This window comes from Conger conger, chromosome 3 (assembly GCF_963514075.1).
Source record: "Conger conger chromosome 3, fConCon1.1, whole genome shotgun sequence".
NCBI classification, from domain to species: domain Eukaryota; kingdom Metazoa; phylum Chordata; class Actinopteri; order Anguilliformes; family Congridae; genus Conger; species Conger conger.
In genome coordinates, this window is record NC_083762.1 from 6,586,995 (window position 1) to 6,606,994 (window position 20,000).

At 51.8% G+C, this 20,000-nt stretch overlaps 2 protein-coding genes across 2 annotated transcripts in view; one reads left to right on the forward strand and one right to left on the reverse strand.

Annotated features, from left to right (window-relative positions):
* LOC133124235 (pyruvate carboxylase, mitochondrial-like) overlaps window positions 1-20,000 on the forward strand; it is a 205,226-nt gene that overhangs the window by 128,223 nt on the left and 57,003 nt on the right.
* LOC133125089 (leucine-rich repeat and fibronectin type-III domain-containing protein 2-like) overlaps window positions 5,716-20,000 on the reverse strand; it is a 26,434-nt gene continuing 12,149 nt past the window's right edge. The window contains exons 8-9 of the mRNA XM_061236806.1: window positions 12,392-14,194; window positions 5,716-7,077 (exon numbers count right to left, since the gene is read on the reverse strand). Of these exons, the coding sequence (XP_061092790.1) occupies window positions 5,919-7,077; window positions 12,392-14,194 (2,962 nt within the window). The 3' untranslated portion in view covers window positions 5,716-5,918. The remainder of the gene's footprint in view (window positions 7,078-12,391; window positions 14,195-20,000) is intronic.

Sequence of the window (20,000 nt, forward strand, 5' to 3'; positions counted from 1 at the left end):
GACCTCCTTGCTGTGAGGCAGCAGTGCTACCCACTGCACCATCCGTGCCGCCCTAACATTACATTACATTACATTATTGGCATTTGGCAGACTAACACTGCAGCTGAGCAGAAATGGGGATCTGTGCTAACCCTACAGCTGAGCAGAAATGGGGATCTGTGCTAACCCTACAGCTGAGCAGAAATGGGTATCTGTGCTAACCCTACAGCGTAGCTGAAATGGGTATCTGTGCTAACCCTACAGCATAGCAGAAATGAGGATCTGTGCTAACCCTACAGCGTAGCAGAAATGGGTATCTGTGCTAACCCTACAGCATAGTAGAAATGGGGATCTGTGCTAACCCTACAGCGTAGCAGAAATGGGTATCTGTGCTAACCCTACAGCATAGCAGAAATGGGTATCTGTGCTAACCCTACAGCGTAGTAGAAATGGGGATCTGTGCTAACCCTACAGCATAGCAGAAATGGGTATCTGTGCTAACCCTACAGCGTAGCTGAAATGAGTATCTGTGCTAACACTGCAGCTGAGCAGAAATGGGTATCTGTGCTAACCCTACAGCGTAGTAGAAATGGGGATCTGTGCTAACCCTACAGCATAGCAGAAATGAGGATCTGTGCTAACCCTACAGTGTAGCAGAAATGGGGATCTGTGCTAACCCTTCAGCATAGCTGAAATGGGGATCTGTGCTAACATTGCAGCTGAGCAGAAATGGGTATCTGTGCTAACCCTACAGCGTAGCAGAAATGGGTATCTGTGCTAACCCTACAGCGTAGCTGAAATGGGTATCTGTGCTAACACTGCAGCTGAGCAGAAATGGGTATCTGTGCTAACCCTACAGCATAGTAGAAATAGGGATCTGTGCTAACACTGCAGCTGAGCAGAAATAGGGATCTGTGCTAACCCTACAGTGTAGCAGAAATGGGTATCTGTGCTAACCCTACAGCTGAGCAGAAATGGGTATCTGTGCTAACCCTACAGCGTAGCTGAAATGGGGATCTGTGCTAACATTGCAGCTGAGCAGAAATGGGTATCTGTGCTAACACTGCAGCTGAGCAGAAATAGGGATCTGTGCTAACCGTACAGCGTAGCTGAAATGGGTATCTGTGCTAACACTGCAGCTGAGCAGAAATTGGTATCTGTGCTAACCGTACAGCATAGTAGAAATGGGTATCTGTGCTAACCCTACAGCATAGCTGAAATGGGTATCTGTGCTAACACTGCAGCTGAGCAGAAATTGGTATCTGTGCTAACCGTACAGCATAGTAGAAATGGGTATCTGTGCTAACCCTACAGCGTAGCAGAAATGGGGATCTGTGCTAACCCTACAGCATAGCTGAAATGAGGATCTGTGCTAACCCTACAGCGTAGCAGAAATGGGTATCTGTGCTAACCCTACAGCATAGTAGAAATGGGGATCTGTGCTAACCCTACAGCATAGCAGAAATGAGGATCTGTGCTAACCCTACAGCGTAGCAGAAATGGGGATCTGTGCTAACCCTACAGCATAGCTGAAATGAGGATCTGTGCTAACCCTACAGCATAGCAGAAATGAGGATCTGTGCTAACCCTACAGCGTAGCAGAAATGGGGATCTGTGCTAACCCTACAGCATAGCTGAAATGAGGATCTGTGCTAACACTACAGCGTAGCAGAAATGGGATCTGTGCTAACCCTACAGCATAGCTGAAATGAGGATCTGTGCTAACCCTACAGCGTAGCAGAAATGGGGATCTGTGCTTACCCTACAGCATAGCAGAAATGGGATCTGTGCTAACCCTACAGCGTAGCAGAAATGGGATCTGTGCTAACCCTACAGCATAGCAGAAATGGGATCTGTGCTAACCCTACAGCGTAGCAGAAATGAGGATCTGTGCTAACCCTACAGTGTAGCAGAAATGGGATCTGTGCTAACACTATGGCTGAAAAGGAATCCTCCAGTGTCCTCTCCCTCTCACTGTACCTTTTTTTTTTTTTTTTTTTTTTACTGATCCCTCTGAAAGGAGACCGGCATAAATGATGCAGATGTGCTTCAATTATTCACTAGCCTTGGTAATAGTTGGTAATACAACAAATTGTATTTGCTTTTGAGGCCGCCGCGCACCTTTGTAATAAATTAATGAGCTGAATTAAGTTTGGGGTGGGGAGGTAGGGCGGCGTGGGGGGGGGGGGGGGGGGGTAGATGTGTGCATGCTCAGACTGCGATAACCGCGCGGGTCGTGTGCATCGGAGATGTGGAGATGTGGAGATGGAGAGATGGAGAGAGGGAGAGCAGTGGTGTGTGTACGCTTGTTTTCCCCCCCACCTCGTTCCACATCAGTCGAGCTCAAATGGACTTTATTGGCACAGCGGTAAATTGTGGCAAAGTGCTCGCATGACACGAAGAACATTAGCACATGCGCTCATACACCTCCCCCTCCGGAGCTGGCTGCCGGTATAAATACTCTGTGCAGTCGTGTAGGGCCACAGTTAGCCCAGGGCTGCAAAATTCAATTAAAATCTTTGGGAACACTTTACAATAAGGTTCCCGGAAATTGGCATGAACTAATGTAGTTGTTAACTAACTACTACCGAGAGGTTCATCTGTACAGCTCTGCTAATGTATTTCTACGTCATTAATTCATCAACTACATTAGTAGTTGCCAATTCATATTGGAATGAAAAGGTCACTTAATGTATTTGTTAATGGTTTGCTAATTATAAGTTCATCCTATAGTTTGCTAATGTATAAATACCATGTCAACAAATACATTAGTTAGTCGTTAACAAGTGCATTAACTAAAGAAAAGTTAATGCTAAATGAATGTATTTGGCCATCATTAATTCATGTTAACAACTACATCAGTTCATGCCAATTCATGAACCTTATTGGAAAACGTGACCAAACCTTGTACAGTATTGTTATTTATGTTCAACACAATTTGCACCTTGAGTATTCAAAACATTCTCCAAATATTCTTATTTAGGGCTACTATAACATTACATTAATGGCATTTTGGCAGACGCTCTTATCCAGAGTGATGTACAGTTGATTAGACTAAGCAGGAGACAATCCTCCCCTGGAGCAATGCAGGGTTAAGGGCCTTGCTCAAGGGCCCAACAGCTGTGCGGATCTTATTGTGGCTACATCGAACCACCGACCTTGCGGGTCCCAGTCACGTACCTTGACCACTATGCTACATGTCGCCCAACCAAACCCAGAGGGCCCGGCTCTGCCACCTTCTCTCTTCGTCTCTTCCCTCTCTCTCTCCATCACGCCATTTCTCGTCCTCTCTCCCTCGTCTCCCTCCCTCCCTCTCTCCCTCTGCCTGTGTCAGCACTCTTGTCAAACTCTGCCGTTCTCCCTGTCCCTCTCCCCGTCCTCTCGATATCTGCACCTGCAGACGCCACGCGTGTCGCGAATGATAAACGCGGAAGCGTCGCCGCTTTCGGGGGCGACCAACGCGTCCAGACTATCGCAACGCGTCCGCAGACTATCGCAACGCGTCCAGACTATCGCAACGCGTCCAGACTATCGCAGCGCGTCCAGACTATCGCAACGCGGCCGCAGACTATCGCAACGCGTCCAGACTATCGCAACGCGTCCAGACTATCGCAACGCGTCCAGACTATCGCAACGCGTCCAGACTATCGCAACGCGGCCGCAGACTATCGCAACGCGTCCAGACTATCGCAACGCGTCCAGACTATCGCAACGCGTCCAGACTATCGCAACGCGTCCAGACTATCGCAACGCGGCCGCAGACTATCGCAACGCGGCCGCAGACTTCTGCCTTCGCCGTGCGCTGTTAACGGTGCGGTCTCCGAGGCCGGCCGGGCTTGGCTGTTTGTCATTGGCTAAGGTCAGTTATGGCAGGAGTGACAAGAAAAGATTCACTGGCACTTGCGTGTATGTACATTATCTTTTAATGCTTTTACACTGAATGCACCTCCATAATTGATCATTTTTTTAAATGTTCTCATGTTCAGATTAGAATATCAAGTCAAGGTAACAATATTTACTTTGGCAAAATAAGATTAAACAAAACATAATTATTAGGATGATTATTAATATTATTGGCCTTTCTTTCTTGTCTGTATGTTCTTATACTTTGTGCACAGTCTCTCCGCAATAATAATAATAATAATAATAATCATGATAATTGCTTTATTGAAGATCTAAACAAATCACATTTCATTATCTAGTGAGTTTCAAAACATAATAAAAAAGAATATTAATGGCAACAACATATTACAGTTCCATGTTTTATGTCATCCATCATAAGTTCATTGAGTTTTTTTATCTGTTAAGTTTCAGGTATATATTGAATCGATTCTTCTTCCTTAGTAAATGTATTTCCCATGTTCTGTTTTTATTTTGGGGTGGGGGTGGTGGTTTAATGAAATCTGGATTTTTGGTACCCTTTGTTGAACATGTTGTGAAAAGAACGTGAAATAATTCGGAATAGCACTTTACTGCAGGTGTACTTTACTTTCCATAGACGTGCTTAAAACAACATTACCGCTTTAAAACCCGTAATAAACATTCATAGCAGCGTAGCGCATCTCCCGCAGGTCACGCGATGCTCTATGCCTGCCTATGTCAGTAGTTATACACGTCTGTGAACGATTGGACATGAGACTGTCTCACGTAGGGTATGCTACACAGGACAACCTAAAGTAAAGTTTTTTTTGCCTGTTTGTGAATGTTGTGTCTCTTTATGGCAGTGGCATTCAGGTATGACATCAAGGAATGATTACCATCGCATTTGGGAGTGATTTTCTCGGTGGGGGTAGCCGGCAGGCCCAGGTGGGCGAAATGAGTCTTAAGAATGAACTCGACCTCCCCAAAAACACTCCTGTGCCCTGGAACATCTGCATCCACGTTCCCGACGGCTAACTTCTGAGGTCATATTGTATTACTGTTCCCGGTCCAAAGCGCACGAAGCAATTCCACCTCCCACTGCTGTTTACCACTTCTCACCCACGGGTCATACAATTACCATTTTCATGTCATTTCTATTCAGTGCAATTTTCCCGTCAGTCCGGTTTCCCTCGGAAACTGCACATTTTCCAGAATGTTCTTATTTCCTGTTTCCCTTATTGCGGTAGAAAATGCTCGCTGTGGCCGTTCCCTTGTCCTCCCGAATCCGCTCCCAGCTTCTTAATGTCGCCTTCTCCCCACTGCAGCTCCTCAAATCCTCATCACTCCCTCACGTTTTCCATCACTTTCAAACGCTCCTCCGCTGTCAGGTTTGTTAGGGATCCCCATCCGTTCCCGGCTGCGATATTTTCCCGCCTCTCCCCTTCCGCGCGGTGTCAAGGCCCCCGCACGGGTGGGCAAAAATCGCGGCCCGTCGGTTTGCGTTTGATTGACGCTTAAATCGTCAGCCATGACTCAGCAGGTCCGTTTTTTTATTTATTTGTTATTCCACGCGTTTTTTTCCTGTCCTTTCCGAAAGTACCGCGCACACCTACCCTGCAGCAAACCGCATCCGCGCTGATCCCTTTCTCTCTCCTCTCTGAAGGTCATTTCTTTATCTTTGTTTGTGTTTGTTCACAATAGCGGCGGTTTAAGCTGAGGTCGTCTTGCCCCAGGCATCCGCTGCGGCCACTGGACTCATGAAACGCTTCTTCGTACGGCTCTTTCTGTGTCTATTTTTATAATTCCGCTTTCTATCTTCATGTGTCTCTCAGCCGGTGCGTTCCCCCCCCCCCCCCCCCCCCTCCCTATCTCCTGTCTCTCCTCGCCGTTTCAGGCTGTATTCCACCTTTAACCCGGCATCAGCGGGCCACTGAAAAAGCATCGAACGGATCCACACGCGCTGCATCCCAAGAGTCTCCCCGCTCAGACGGGTCCTCTTTTTTTACGTAAACCTCTCATCTCTTGTCCTCCCTTTCTCGTTCCTCGGAATTTAGCTCTCCCCTCCCCCCCCCGTGTGCCTACACCACGCTCTCCTCCAGCTCCTCGGCGCTGACGGGCGCCCCCGCCCCGGGGTTGGAGTTGGAGTTGGAGTTGGTGGTGTTGTACGCGTGCAGGCAGCGCCGGGCGTGGTGGGCGCGGCCGCCGTCGTCCCCGGCGCCGGAGGACGCGCACTGGACCAGCATGCCGTGCAGCGACTGGCTGCGTCGCGTCCAGATGACGCTCAGCCGCTTGGCGTAGCTGTAGCACGTGGTGGTGGCGATCTCGCCCATGTCGAAGGAGGAGCTGCGCTTGGCGCGAAGGGCCCCGCGGGCGGGGCTGGGCGGGCCCGGGGTCTGGTAGGCGTGGGAGGAGTTCCAGCGGTCCGCCCCGCCCCGCTTGACCACCACGCCCCCGCCGACGCTGGAGCGCCACTCGGCCACCTCCTCCTTGTACCCGTGCGCCGGCGGCGCCCGGGGGGCCGGGCTGCGGTCCCTGTCCTTGCCCTGCCGCAGTTTGACGTGCCGGGGCAGGGTGGAGGACAGGCCCGACGGGCTGTAGTACAGGGCCATCCTCTCGGTCTCGGGGGTGTACGGGGGGAGCTTTTTCTCCGACACGGCCACGGTCAGGGCGCCGCCCCCCGCCGCCCTGTACAGGTCCAGGTTGACGTTGGGTTTGGGGAGGGTCTTGGGCTTGGGCCGCGAAGACGCCCCTCCGCCCCCGCCCCCGCCCCCGCCCCCGCCCCCCCGGCCCCTCTGCTGGGGCAGAACGCCGTTGGGCACCACCACCATCATCACCCCCCCGCTGCCGTTGGTCTGCGAGTACACGTTGGTGCCCTTGGCGGGCAGCGGGGGGGAGGACGAGGAGGAGCAGGGCGGCCCCCCTTCGTCGCCCTCGTCCAGCCCGTCCCCCGCGGGGCTGCAGACGCGGTGTCGCACCATCATGGTGACGGTGAACACCAGCAGCGTCACCACCACCACGCCGCCCACCACGATGGTCAGCGTGCCGCCCAGGAAGTGCGCCTGCAGGGAGCGGCACTCCGGGAACTCGTCCCTGGTGCTGAACTGCGCGCAGCCCAGCACCCGCGTGGCCGCCAGGGAGGTGACCGCGTCGTCGAAGATGGCCAGCACGCACAGGCTGTAGTCCACGCCCGACACCAGGTTCTTCAGCAGGAAGCTGTTGCTGGTGGACGGCAGGATTCTGACGGAGAGAGGGAGAGAGAGAGAGAGAGAGAGAGAGAGAGAGAGAGAAAAGTTGGTCGGTGTGCTGAGAGGATTGGCGGAGAGAGAGAGAGAGAGGGAGGGAGGGAGGGAGGTAAAAAAAAGAAGCTATCCTATGAACCGTAGAGTGAAATGGAATTCAGAGAAAATGCGCGGCTCCTAATAACTAATGATTAAGAATTAATTGCTCGGGGAGAAGAAGGGCGGGCAGAGCTCTTTTGAAGGAACCGCATTAGGCGGATAAATGTGGATGAAGGAGAAAATGATTAAAGGAATAACCAGCGGTGGAGGAAGAGAGAAGGGGAGAGGGGGGCGGGGGTAGAGGCGTTTGAAGGGGGGGGGGGAGAGGCCAGAGGTGGTGGGGTGGGTGAGGAGAGGTGCTGATGACATCCGGGCACAAAGCGTCTCTTGCTCACGCCCGGCGATTTTGGCCTGTAATAATTGAATTAGCGTCCTCCGGCACCTGAGTGCCCGCCGCATTTAGAAATCTGTTTTTCCGCCCAAATGCTCTCGGTGCGGCTAAATGCGGGGACCGCCGCGATGCGGTGAGCAGATCTGCCGCTGCGTACGCGCAGATTAAAAGCAAATTAAAACATATTGGGCTCCTCAGCGTGATTCATGGCTCACAGTACAGTACATTTGGCATTGGAGTATAATTGCTGGTTCTCACTAAGGCCTTGAGTTATTTTTGTCCTGGTGATAACCCCACCCCTCCCCGCACCGCGTCACCACTGCCCCTCTCTCTCTCTCTCTCTCTCTCTCTCCCTGCCTCTCCCTCTCTCTCTCTCTCCCTCTGTCTCTCTCTCTTTCTCTCTCCCTCTCCCTCCCTCTCTCTGTTTCCCCCTCCTCCTCCCTCTCCCTCTCTTTCCCTCTCTCTCCCTCCCTCTCTGCTGCTCTCTCCCTCTCCCTCTCCCTCCCTCTCTCTCTCTCTCTCTCTCTGCCTCTCCCTCTCTCTCTCTCTCTCCCTCTGTCTCTCTCTTTCCCTCTCTCTCCCTCCCTCTCTGCCGCTCTCTCCCTCTCTCTCCCTCCCTCTCTCTCTCTCCCTCTCCCTCTCTCTCTCCCTCCCTCTCCTTCCTCTCTCTCTCTCTCCTTCCCTCTCCCTCTCTCTCCATCCACATCTCTCCGCCCGAGCGATTCTGTCACTGCAGTTGCTTTCTATTAAGTGTGACTGTCTGTAAATTAGGAGTTAGCCGCCAAGGTCACCTGTGTTATTATTATTATTATGTTCTTATGTATTTATGTGTTTATTCCATATCAATCCGTTTTGTTGCTTCAGCACACGCTCTTACAAAGGGGGCAATCCTATAAAATATGCATGACCACAGTATATACAGAACCTACAGCATTTCATTTTCATAACGGCTGTTGAGGCAGTTATATTTTGAGAGGACATCCAATTAGAGAACAACGTCCCTCTCCTTTGTGTGCTCCCGGAAAGATCCTTCACCTCTCCCTCCCCTGCTATCTGTCAGAACGTGTGTGTGTGTGTGTGTGTGTGTGTGTGTCTGTGTCTGTGTCTGTGTGTGTGTGTGTGTGTGTGTAAAAGTGACTGACAGCTATCTCTCAGAATGTGTGTGTGTGTGGGTGGGTGCGTGCGTGTGTGTGTGTGTGTGTGTGTCTGTAAGAGTGACTGACAGCTATTGAGAGACAGAGGAATGTTTTGCAAGGTTGATGACACAGAAACTGCAATTATTTGAGCCCCAAACAGCAACGTGAGTAGACGGAGTCTGAAGGAATTTGGGGCTGGAGTTTTTTTTTTTTTTTTTTCTCATTTCAGCTTTCTTCTGTCCATCTGTTTCCAATCCTCCTTATCCTCTCTCTTCCTCTTCTCTTCACCCTCTTTCCACTTGTTCTCTCTCCCTTCCTCCATTCAGATTGTAATCGGGGGGGAATGTTATTGGTATTTGTCTGAATGTAAAATGAATGGAATTCAAATGTGAGTGGTGATTTGTTGTTGATGTCTTTAATGTATTTACACTCAGTGAGCAATTTATTAGGTAGACCAGCTTGTTAATGCAAATATTTAATCAGCCAGTCATGTGGCAGCAACTAAATGTATAAAAGAATGCAGGTGTGGTCAAGAGGTTCAGCTGTTGTTCAGACCAAATGTCAGAATGGGGTAGAAATGTCATCTAAGCGACTTTGACTGTGGGATGATTGTCGGTGCCAGACAGGGCGGTTTGAGTATCTCAGAAACTGCTGAATCTCCTGGGATTTTCACGCACAACAGTCTCCAGAGTTTGCAGAGAACGGTGTGAAGAACAAAACCAGTGAGTGGCAAGGGCAAAGACACGTCGTTAATGAGAGAGGTCAGGGGATAAGTGCCAGACTGGTCAAAGCTGACAGGAAGGTGACAGTTACGCAAATAACCGCACGTTAGAACAATGGTAAGCGGATAGGCTACAGCAGCGGAAGATCAATACATGAGAAAAATGCGTCTTATAAATACCTAATAAAGTGCTCACTGAGTGTATGTTGTACTCTGAAGCCGCAGCGCGGACAGTAAAGTTTACAACATGAAGCCTCTCCTGTCACCACTGACTCACTGCAGACGGAGAGAAGGATGTTGAAAAATTGGAAAGCGATCCGTTGCAGCTGCCTCCTTTCCTCTATTCCCCTCTGCCTCTGCCTCTCTCTCTCTCTCTCTCCCCCCCCTCTCCCCCTGTTGTCTCTCCATTCCTGTCAGCCGGATAGGTTGTGACACACTTATTGGCCCTTCAGTTTAAGCTCATTTAAGGACTTCATTATTCTCCCCCCAGAGTCCTCTGTCTGATCCCCTCCATCTCTCTCTTTCCCTCCCTTCCCAGGCTCCTCTCGTGGCCTTCATGTCCCGAATTCTCTCTCTCTGTCGATCAGGGATTAACGTCCTCCTCGAAAATAAAACATTTTTTCTTTCTCCCGGGAGCAAGCGCAAGTTGCCTCGGGAGTCCCGGGGAATTGGGCTCATTTTTAAGGTATATGCTACCAGGGAAACAACGTGGGTCATATTTCTATAAGCAGGACTTAAAAACAAGAGGGTAAAAAAATAAATGCATAAGCCAAGGGGTTCCTAATCTCACAGCTCTGTATTTGGTGTCATTCATAAGGCAGAAGAAGGCCGCTTACGTTACATTAATGGCATTTGGCAGACGCTCTTATCCAGAGCGACATACAGTTGATTAGACTAAGCAGGAGACAGTCCTCCCCTGGAGCAATGCAGGGTTAAGGGCCTTGCTCAAGAGCCCAACGGCTGTGCGGATCTTATTGTGGCTACACCGGGATTAGAACTACCGACCTTGCGTGTCCCAGTCATTTACCTTAACCACTATGCTACAGGCCATGTTATTAATATTAGAATGAATGCACACGCATGGTAATAATGGTCTTTCGGATGCAGCTTTTTGCAGAGTTTGCCGGTGATTTGTCCGTGAGAACGGCCTTGCGCTAATGTTTAACAATTCTAACATTTCGTGAATAAACTGAATTTGTTGAAGTGAAGCTGGTGTTAAGTCATAGTAATGATAATGTATAAAGACAGACGGCATGTTCCGGTAACGTTCAGGTTTTGCGTGAAGGCAGTACGAGTTTAAGCCACACTATTTTAAATGGAGTAATACATTGTGATCGCAAAAATTCACATCACAGAACATTAGTTTTGTTTTTTCACTATTTAGGACTGCAAATATGGGCTAAACATTAGATACAAGTTCCACAGAAGTTCAATGCGTTCAATTGAATAATATAATAGCCTATTGATATTGTTTGTATCATAATTCAAAAGCCTCTCACATTACAATGAAATAAATTGCCTATAAAACATTTGAGATAGGCCTATGAAAAAAATAAAAATATAACAAAATGTGCTATAATAACTGCCAAATAGACTTTGGCCTAAATTAAACAGACCGTGGCAAATCACGAATAAAATGGATATCTCCCTTAAAAACAAAATAGACGTTGGCCTCAGGCCTATAAGCTGAAGCTGAATATTGGCTTACTGTATAGTCCAAAGCAAAATAGTAATGGACCCATAATGATTTACATGCCTTCCTTTCTTCCCGTAGAACGGCTCTTTCAAAAAGCAGTGTACTTTCTGAAAGCGTTGATGGATTCGAGCGACGTTTGATCTTTATATCGAATTGTCTGCAGACGGAGAGCGCTCCCCCTGCCTCCACGGATTTAGCCTGGATTGTGACAAACACGTCAAACAGCTGTTGCAGATGTTTTCACGAAATTAAACCGCATATATTTTGTCAAATAACAGCATTGCTCTAAGCGAATGGGGAAAACATGCTTTCCCATTTTCCCGTAGGCCTATTCCTTAGGAAACGGGAAATAGTCCTGACAGGAATTCCCCTGCTGTGGATCTCTGTCTCGAACCACGGCCAGACCCAGTTCCCCGTTACTACAGTTATAATCACTTGTAATTTGTAAAATTTGTGTTTTGTGCACTATAGTGCTCAGAATTGCAGTGATTGTGCTCATTTAGCCAAATGATTAACAATGAAAAGGCACATCCTTTAGTTCAATGGGTCTGTTTTGTTTACTGGTTCCATTTGAGTCATTTGCCTTATTAATCTTGAGTAGTATCACCACCCTCATTTGTAACTAAAGAACCAGGAGTGGAGCTGCTCATTGCTACACTCAAGTCTCTAATTAACTGCTTTGTCTCCATTTAGCCTGCCAGTGCTTCACATACACTGCAGTCCATAAGTATTCGAACAGTAATGGTGTTTATTTCGGTGGTGACTATTGCTTGGCCTATGTCTCTGACAGTTTTTTTTCTTATTTCTCAGCCTCATAATGGCTTCCTTGACTTTAATTGGCTTCGACTCCTGGTCCTCGTGTTGATAAATGCCAATAGCAGACTCCAAAGGCAATCAAAAGCTTAGAATCAAGACTTTAGATACTGAAAGCTTTTTGTTTTACCGATACGAAGGAAGTCATTTAGTACACCTGACTGATCAGAAACAGCTGAGGAGCCACCTGTGCAATTACTTTTGGTCCCCTTCAATGGGGGGGACTATGTATATAAAGGGATGTAATTCCTACATGGATCAACCGATATGGATGTAAACACCCCCAGATTAAAGGTGACAGTCTGCACTTTGACCTCAAAAGTCGTTGTTTCATTTCAAAAATCCAATGTGCTGGAGCACAGAGCCAAAAGAGCAGAAATTGTACCGCTGTCCAAATACTTATGGACTTCAGTGTACCGCAGCGCTTATGGCGAGCGAGTGCCCCCCTGCTGGTGGCCGGCTGCACGTGCGGCTGCTTTGAGTGTGTGCCGGCCGTGGCCCCTGGGGGGCGCTCACCTGTAGACCAGCGTCTCGTCGGCCGTGCAGTTGTACTGGATCTGGTACATCCACACCAGGTAGGCCCCGGAGGCCCTGCCCATGTCCCAGCGCACCTGCGCCGAGGTGGACGTCACGCCCTGCACCCCGACCCTGTGCCCTCCGCTCCCCCTCCCGGCCTCCCCCGTGTCCTCCTCCTCCCCCTCCTCCTCCTCCTCGTCCTCCTTCTCCTCCCGCTCCCGCTCCGCCTCCTCCTCCGCCTCCGCACCCCCGCCGTCCCCGTCGGCCGCCGCCGCCCCCCCTCCGCCCGGCCCCCCGGCGGTCCCCGCGCCCCCGGTCTTCCCGGTGGTGATGTCGGAGGAGCCCGGGTCGCGGCCGTTGGCGAGCGGGCCGGTGCCGTTCCCGCGGTGCGGCAGCGGGATGATCTTCAGGTCCACCAGGGCGGTGGCCTCGCCGGCGGCGTTGATGGCGATGCAGGTGTAGGCCCCGTCGTCCCGCGCGCGCGTCACCAGCAGGTCCAGCGTGCCGTTGCGGTAGGACGCCGTGCGGCTGGTGTTGGCCACGATGCGGTCGTCCGGCGACACCCAGTGGATGACGGGCTCCGGGTCGCCGATGGCCCGGCACTTGAGCGTGGCCCTCTGGCCCTCCAGCACCCACAGCTTGTGGGTGCGGCGGGTGATGAGCGGCGGCTCGCAGGCGAACTCCTCCTCGGGGACGGACCAGAAGTAGCGGCCGGCCAGGTGGGCGGGCGAGGCGCACGTCTCCATGTCGTCCCCGCGCACCAGCCGCCGCAGCCACAGGAGCTCGCAGTTGCAGTGCAGCGGGTTCCCGCCGAAGTTGAGGCTGGTGACGGCGTTGTAGGGCGTGGGGCTGACCACGCCGGTCTGCGAGCGGGCGAACAGCGGGTCCGGGGGCAGCGTCTGCAGCCGGTTGGACGTCATGTCCAGGCGGGCCAGCTTGTACAGCTCGCCGAAGGCGCCCTCCATGATGTGGTCGATGAGGTTGTGGTCCAGGTTGAGCGTGTGCAGGCTGGCCATGTTCTGGATGGACTCCCAGGGCACCTTGCGCAGGTTGTTGTAGGACAGGTCCAGGTCCTCCAGCGTCAGCAGGAAGTCGTCGAAGGCCTGCGTCGACACGTCCGTCAGCTGGTTGTTGTTGACGATGAGGTGCTGCAGGTTGAGCAGGCCGGCCAGGTCGCGCGGGCCCACGGCGGTCAGCCGGTTGCCGTCCAGGTGCAGCGAGCGGAGGCTCTCCAGGTCGGAGAAGGCCAGCGGGCGGATGGCGTGGATGGTGTTGCGGGACAGCGTCAGGTCCACCAGGCCCGACATGTTGGCGAAGTCGTCGCCGCCCACCTGGCGGATGTAGTTGTCGGCGAGGCGCAGCTCCACGGTGCGCCGGTCCACGTTGGGCGGGACGAACAGCAGGCCCTTGTCGGCGCAGAGCGTGCTGAGCGACTCGGACAGGTTCCGGCACACGCAGTGGAAGGGGCAGGCCGACACCATGCCCCAGGTCTCGCTGGCCGAGGCGCCGGGGACACGCGCCAGCAGGGCGGGCAGCAGGCAGGCACAGGCCACCAGGGTCAGCCAGGGGGCGGGCGGGGGGGGGCCGCGAGGAGCCGCGCGCGACGGGGTAGGCGCACAGGTGCGGCGGCGGTTTTGGGGAGGGCGCCGGGCGGGCTGGGCTGGGGCGTCGTGGGGCGGGAGCCGTCGAGGTGCGTGGTGTGTTTTTGGAAAGGTCCTGGTGCTGTGGAAGGGACGGGCGTGATTTTCGGGAGGGGTGTCGGGGTGGGGTGTGTGGCATGGTAGAAGGGGGTTATCCACAGACCTGGAGGGAAAAAAACAGAAAACAGCAGAAGAGATTAGCCTTCCGTATGTCCTTCTCCCTTAAAACAACAACATTTTAAAATTGAATGCCTATAAAGGACTGATAGATTCACGCCATACATTGAAGCCTCTATCACCAATTCGTAATGAATTTTGTCACATGATCCCTATATACTGTATCTACACTCACTGGGCACTTTATTAGGTAGACCTGCACACCAGCTTGTTAATGCAAATATTTTATCAACCAATAATGTGGCAGCAATTAACTGCATAACATCATGCAGACTTGGTCAAGAGGTTCAGCCGTTTTTCAGACCAGATGTCAGAATGGGGAAGCAATGTGACTTTGACCGTGGAATGACTGTTGGTGCCAGACAGGTTGGTTTGAGTATCTCAGAAACTGCTGATGACCTGGGATTTCCACGCATAACACTCTGTAGCGTTTGCAGAGAATGGTGCGAAAAACAAAACACAGCCAGTGAGCAGTGGTTGTGCGGGCGGAAACGCACTGCTAATGAGAGACGGCAGTGGAGAAAGGCCAGACGGGTCGAAGGTTGACACAAATAACCGTGGTCTGCAGTGGTACGCAGGAGAGCATCTCTGAACACACAACACGTAAAGCCTCTTAAGTGGATAGACCAGCAGCAGCAGCAGCAGCAGCAGCAGGCCAATAAGTATAATAGCAAGTGCTCACTGAGTGCACATATGTGCAGCGTAATGCGTGTGTGAGTGTGTGTGTGTGTGCGTGCGTGCCGGCGTTTGTGATGGACTTCATATCCTGGCGCGGTGGAAGCCGTCGCTGTCAGAAAGCGGGCCCCGGGGCCCCGGGGCCCGGAGCAGCGGGCCGTGCCACCGAGAGGGCCACGCAGTCATCGCACTTCGCGCTTTATAGTGCGTGAAATGCGTGTGCGGTGTGATTGGCAGCCGGCGCGCGCGGCGCTGTTAGCCACACAACGGCTCGCCGCACGGGGGGGCGGCGAGGCTTCGCCATTTCGGGGCGAGTAAAGCTGGAGCGCTCCGGGGGTGCGCGGGGCGGGAGAGGGGATTGCGTTACATTAAGCCTCGCTGAACCAGCAAGCAACCTCTCTCTCTCTCTCTCTCTCTCTCTCACTCTGAAACACTCACTGTGGAGAGAGGGAAGGAGGGATGGAGATACAGGCGAGGACAGATTGAACCTGAGAGGACTGGAGTGCGGGTGGGGGTGGGGGTGGAGGTGGAGGGGGGGCGTCGGTCGGACGTCAAAAAGAGGCAGGTGTAGGGGGAGGAGGCGGCAGGTTGTGTGTGGAGAGAGAGAAAGAGAGAGAGAGAGAGAGAGAGCTAATGAGAGATGGGCGTATTGTGCGGTGTGCGGTGTGCGGTGTGCGGACAGCGGTGTGAAACGCAGAAGGGTGGGAGAGCGCAGGGACCTGAATGATCTTAATCACTGTCTGAGTCACGTCTGATTCCTCTGTCAGCTCCTTCTAACTGCTTGTCTTTATTCGCCCATCTTGGTTCTGCCAGCTTTTTTAAAATCTCTCCTTCCACTCCCCTCTCCTTCCACTCCCCTGGCCTCTCCGTTCTCTCTTCCAGTTCTACTCTCCCCCTTCATCCACCATAGTGTGCCCTCACCCCCGCGGTCTCTTCTTTACCCTTGAGACGACCGCAGGGTGATGTAACTGTTACATTGTCCAGTTAGAGGTAATATATCCAAACTACCCTGTCCCGCCCCCCCCCCACCCCACTCCCCCCTCTCCGAAACTGGATACCACCTGAGAGTGCATTTCTGGGAGCGAATCCATTTCCCTCTTTCATCGATCCGAACGATTGAGGGGAGTAACATGTCCTTCCTGTGGGTTTACATCTCCTCTCCCCCTCCTCTCCTCTTCCAGTCTCTCATCCCCCCACCTCTCTCCCTCTCCCTCTCTTCCACCCCTCTCCCAACTCTCCCCCCCCTCCCCCTCTCTCTTTCCCATTCTCCCCTCTCTCCCTCTCCCACCTCTCCCCCTCTCCTCTCCAGTACTCCTCCACCTCCCGTTCTGCGCGAGTGTTCAGTGTCTTTTAAGAGAATGCGTCCGGGTTTGTTTTTGCCTCACTCTCTCCGTGCAAGTGGGATTAGACGGTCTGCTGTGTTTTCATGTGTGGTTGGAACTGTGTGTGACCCCTTCTGTGTGTGTGTGTGTGTGTGTGTGTGTGCTATTCTGAGAGATTCTATACCTGGAACCTGCGATTACTTTTTAATGTATTCCTTTAGTGTGTATGTGTGTATTTCTGTGTGTGTGTGTGTGTGTGTATATTCTGTCCACTTTTTTAATGCATGTGTGTGATATTCTGAGACGTGGCTGGAACCTGCCATGACTTTTTAATGTATTTCTTTAGTGCGTGTGTGTGTGTGTGTGTGTGCGTGCGTGCGTGTACGTCTTCTGTCCACGTGTTTTTAATGCACGTGTGTGTGATATTCTGAGACGTGGCTGAACCCCGCGGTGTCTGTTTAATGTATTTCTTTAGTTGGCTGTCCATTTTTCCTCTGACATATTTCTGCACTCTGCAGATTCTCAGGCCTGTTGACGGCTAAACGCCGCTGACTGCCTCCCATTCATCTGTTACCGGGACGACAAACAACGCAGCGTTCCCCATTTAGGAGCTGACACTGACAGCATCTTCCCAGAGTGCATTTCATATCAGCACATTGGTGACTTACTGCAACTCGATGAATGTATGGGGTTACACTGTAGTCGTGAGTTACGGCAGGGTTCGCTCTGCTATCGGCTATCGATTGGCCTTCGAATGGCTCTGAGTGATGTTTGAATTATGGCCCTCGCGTAGCTGCTTAACAGGTCAGCACTTAACGTTTAATGCAGGATATTTAAACGGTGCCATTTAAGAGGGCTTCGCATATTGCACATGGGCGTGGTGTGAACGGTCGTAAACACTGCCGCGGACGCAGTGCGTGTGTTTCTCTATTTGTGCAGATTTCTTTGTGGCGTTTGTGTGTGTGTGTGTTTACGTTTGTGTTTTGACGTGTAATGGATATTTCTCTTAGCTCCTCTCGCTCGTTCTTACTGAATATCATAGAACGCGCTGTTGTCTTCCAGTAAACCCAAAGATATTGGATTTTGTGGTGAAGGCTGTCCGTGGGATGAGGGGTTAACGCGCTGGGAACTCCATCATGTCATATTTCTCACAGTGCTTTGAAGTACGCCGGCAAGTGGAAGAACGGAATGTGACATTTTTCACGCCAATTTAATTTTGCTAAATCACCTCAGTGAACATGTTTGAGGCAAGAGATGTGTGCACTTTGAGTAATGGCAATAAAAGCAATTGGTAACTAACGACGGGCTATATCTTTCTGCGCATTAATTTCGTGTATTTATATCATCTGAGAAAATGGCAAAAGTTAATTGCCCATGAACGGTTTCTGTTTTACGGCGTTCTTTGTGAGTTCTCCCCCTCACACACGCAGTCATATGCTGGCACATCCAAACACACACACACACACACACACACACACACCCAGCCTCTCTCTGTTTGTTCATTCTTCTGTTTCTTTCTGTTCTCCTTGAAGGGCTCTCACTCTGTGTTTGAGCACCATGGGAGTATACAGGTACACCTGCAGCAGAGCTGCCCTCTCACTGCTCTGCTCTGCTCAGATATCTTACACACACACACATACACACACACACACACTCACACACATGCACATACACACACACACACACACTCACACACATGCACACACACACACTCACACACACACACACACATGCACACACACACTCTCACACACATGCACACACACACACTCACACATGCACACACACATGCACACACACTCACACACACACATGCACACACACACTCACACACACACTCACACACACATGCACACACGCATGCAAGTACACATGCAAGTACACACACACATGCACACACATACGCACACACACACGCAAGCATACACACTCGCGCACACACACACACACACACAGACACACACACTCACTCAATCTATCACTCACACATCTATCATGTGCCTCCCTCCCTCACTATCTCCTATCTGTCAATAGAAGCTGTCCCCCTCTCTCTCTGTCTCTGATAGATGTGAGCCCCCCAATTAGTGGGATAAGTCAGTCACATAATGATGGCAGGAGGGTGATATTTCAGAACGGCACAGAGAGGAAGATGGAAAGGGTGAGAGAGAGAGAGAGAGAGAGAGAGAGAGAGAGAGAGAGGTGCATAAGGTATGGGTGCATTAATGAGGGAATTGGGCTGTGGTGGCTACTGCCTCTCTCCCCCTCTCTCTCTCTCTCTCTCTCCCTCTCTCTCTCTCTCTCAGAAGGGGGCATTGTGTCTGTGATTAAATGAGAGACAGATTGAGGAAGTGATATATGAGAGAGGGATGGACGTCTGAAGGAAGGGGTGAGGGGAATGGTCTAGCAAGGCCGGTGGGGGACGTTAGCGGATGTGAGTGGAGAAACGGACGGAGGGCTTTGAGCGTTCCTTCATCCACTCCTCCCTGCGGCGCCCAGGCCAGTTTTAAAACCCAAAACACCGCTATTAATAAAGCGCGACCCGGCCCTGACCCCGACGTGACCCAGCGCAAACACAGCCTCTCTCTCGCTCTCTCTCTGTGCCTCACGCTTACCCCCTGGCCTGAGGGCCTATTAACGCAGGGCTAAGTGCTGCCTCACTCTGCTTCCACACCAACACGGTGGGGACGCCATTGTGTGTCTAACCCTCTCTTCAGTGGGTTGAGTACTCCTTTTCTTATACAACTGTCCCTTTTAAGCTTTCCTTCTCCTTTCTCCCCCTCTCTTTTTTCATCTCCACCTCTCTTCTCTTCCCCCCCTTTCTCCCTCTTTCCTCTCCTCCCTTCCCTGCTCTCCACTCCCCATCTTTCTCTTTCTCTGTGTCTTCCTCCATTCCCCTGTCTTCTTCTCTTCTCCTCTCCTCTCCGCTCCTCTCCTCCTCTCCTTTTCCCCTCCTCTCCCCTCCTCTCCTCTCCTCCTCTCCCCTCCTTTCCTCTGCTCTCCTCTGCTCTGCTCTGCGCTCCTCTCCTCCTCCCTCTCCTCTCCTCTCCTCTCCTCCTCTCCTTCTCCCCTCTTCTCCCCTCCTCTCCTCCTCTCCCCTCCCCTCCTCTCCTCTCCTTTCCTCTGCTCCCCTCTGCTCTGCACCTGGGAGGGTAGGAATGAGTGTAGCTCAGCTCTGGGCTCTGGAGGGGAGCTTCATGTTCCAGCCCGGGCGATGCCAATGCCTGCTGGCCTGCTGCTATGTGAGTACCTGCTTCCAGTAACTGCTTTTTTTTTTTAAACCCTGGCGGAGAGGAAGCAGAGGAGCGAAGTGCGCTTTGCGTTTCTGGAGCGAAGGCTGAGGCAGGGCGCGGCATGCCAAGGCTGGCGGGGTCCCGGTCCCGGGCAGGTTCCTCAGAGACACGGGCCACGAGGTCAGGGACGTCTGGCCTCCATTGCGGCTCTGGCCTCCATTGCGGCTCTGGCCTCCATTGCGGCTCCGGCCTCCATTGTGGCTCCGGCCCCGGCGCGGTTTCCTCTGCCAGCCTCCCCCCCCTCGCTCCGGGCCGGTGTAAATAAGGCATTAACGCGGACGTGTTAATACAGACGCATTACTCCTCTCCCTGTCCGAGGGCGGGGCAGCCGCGGGGCTGCTTGATTAATGGGCTCGGTTAAATGTGCATTTATCAACCACATCCTTTTAAGAGTTTGTAGAATCAAACACTTAATCTTGGGCCGGTGATCGATAGACTGACATAGCCGATTTAGTCGATTGCGTGATAAGTGTGTGTGGGTTGTTCCTGCTCCGCGCATTCATTC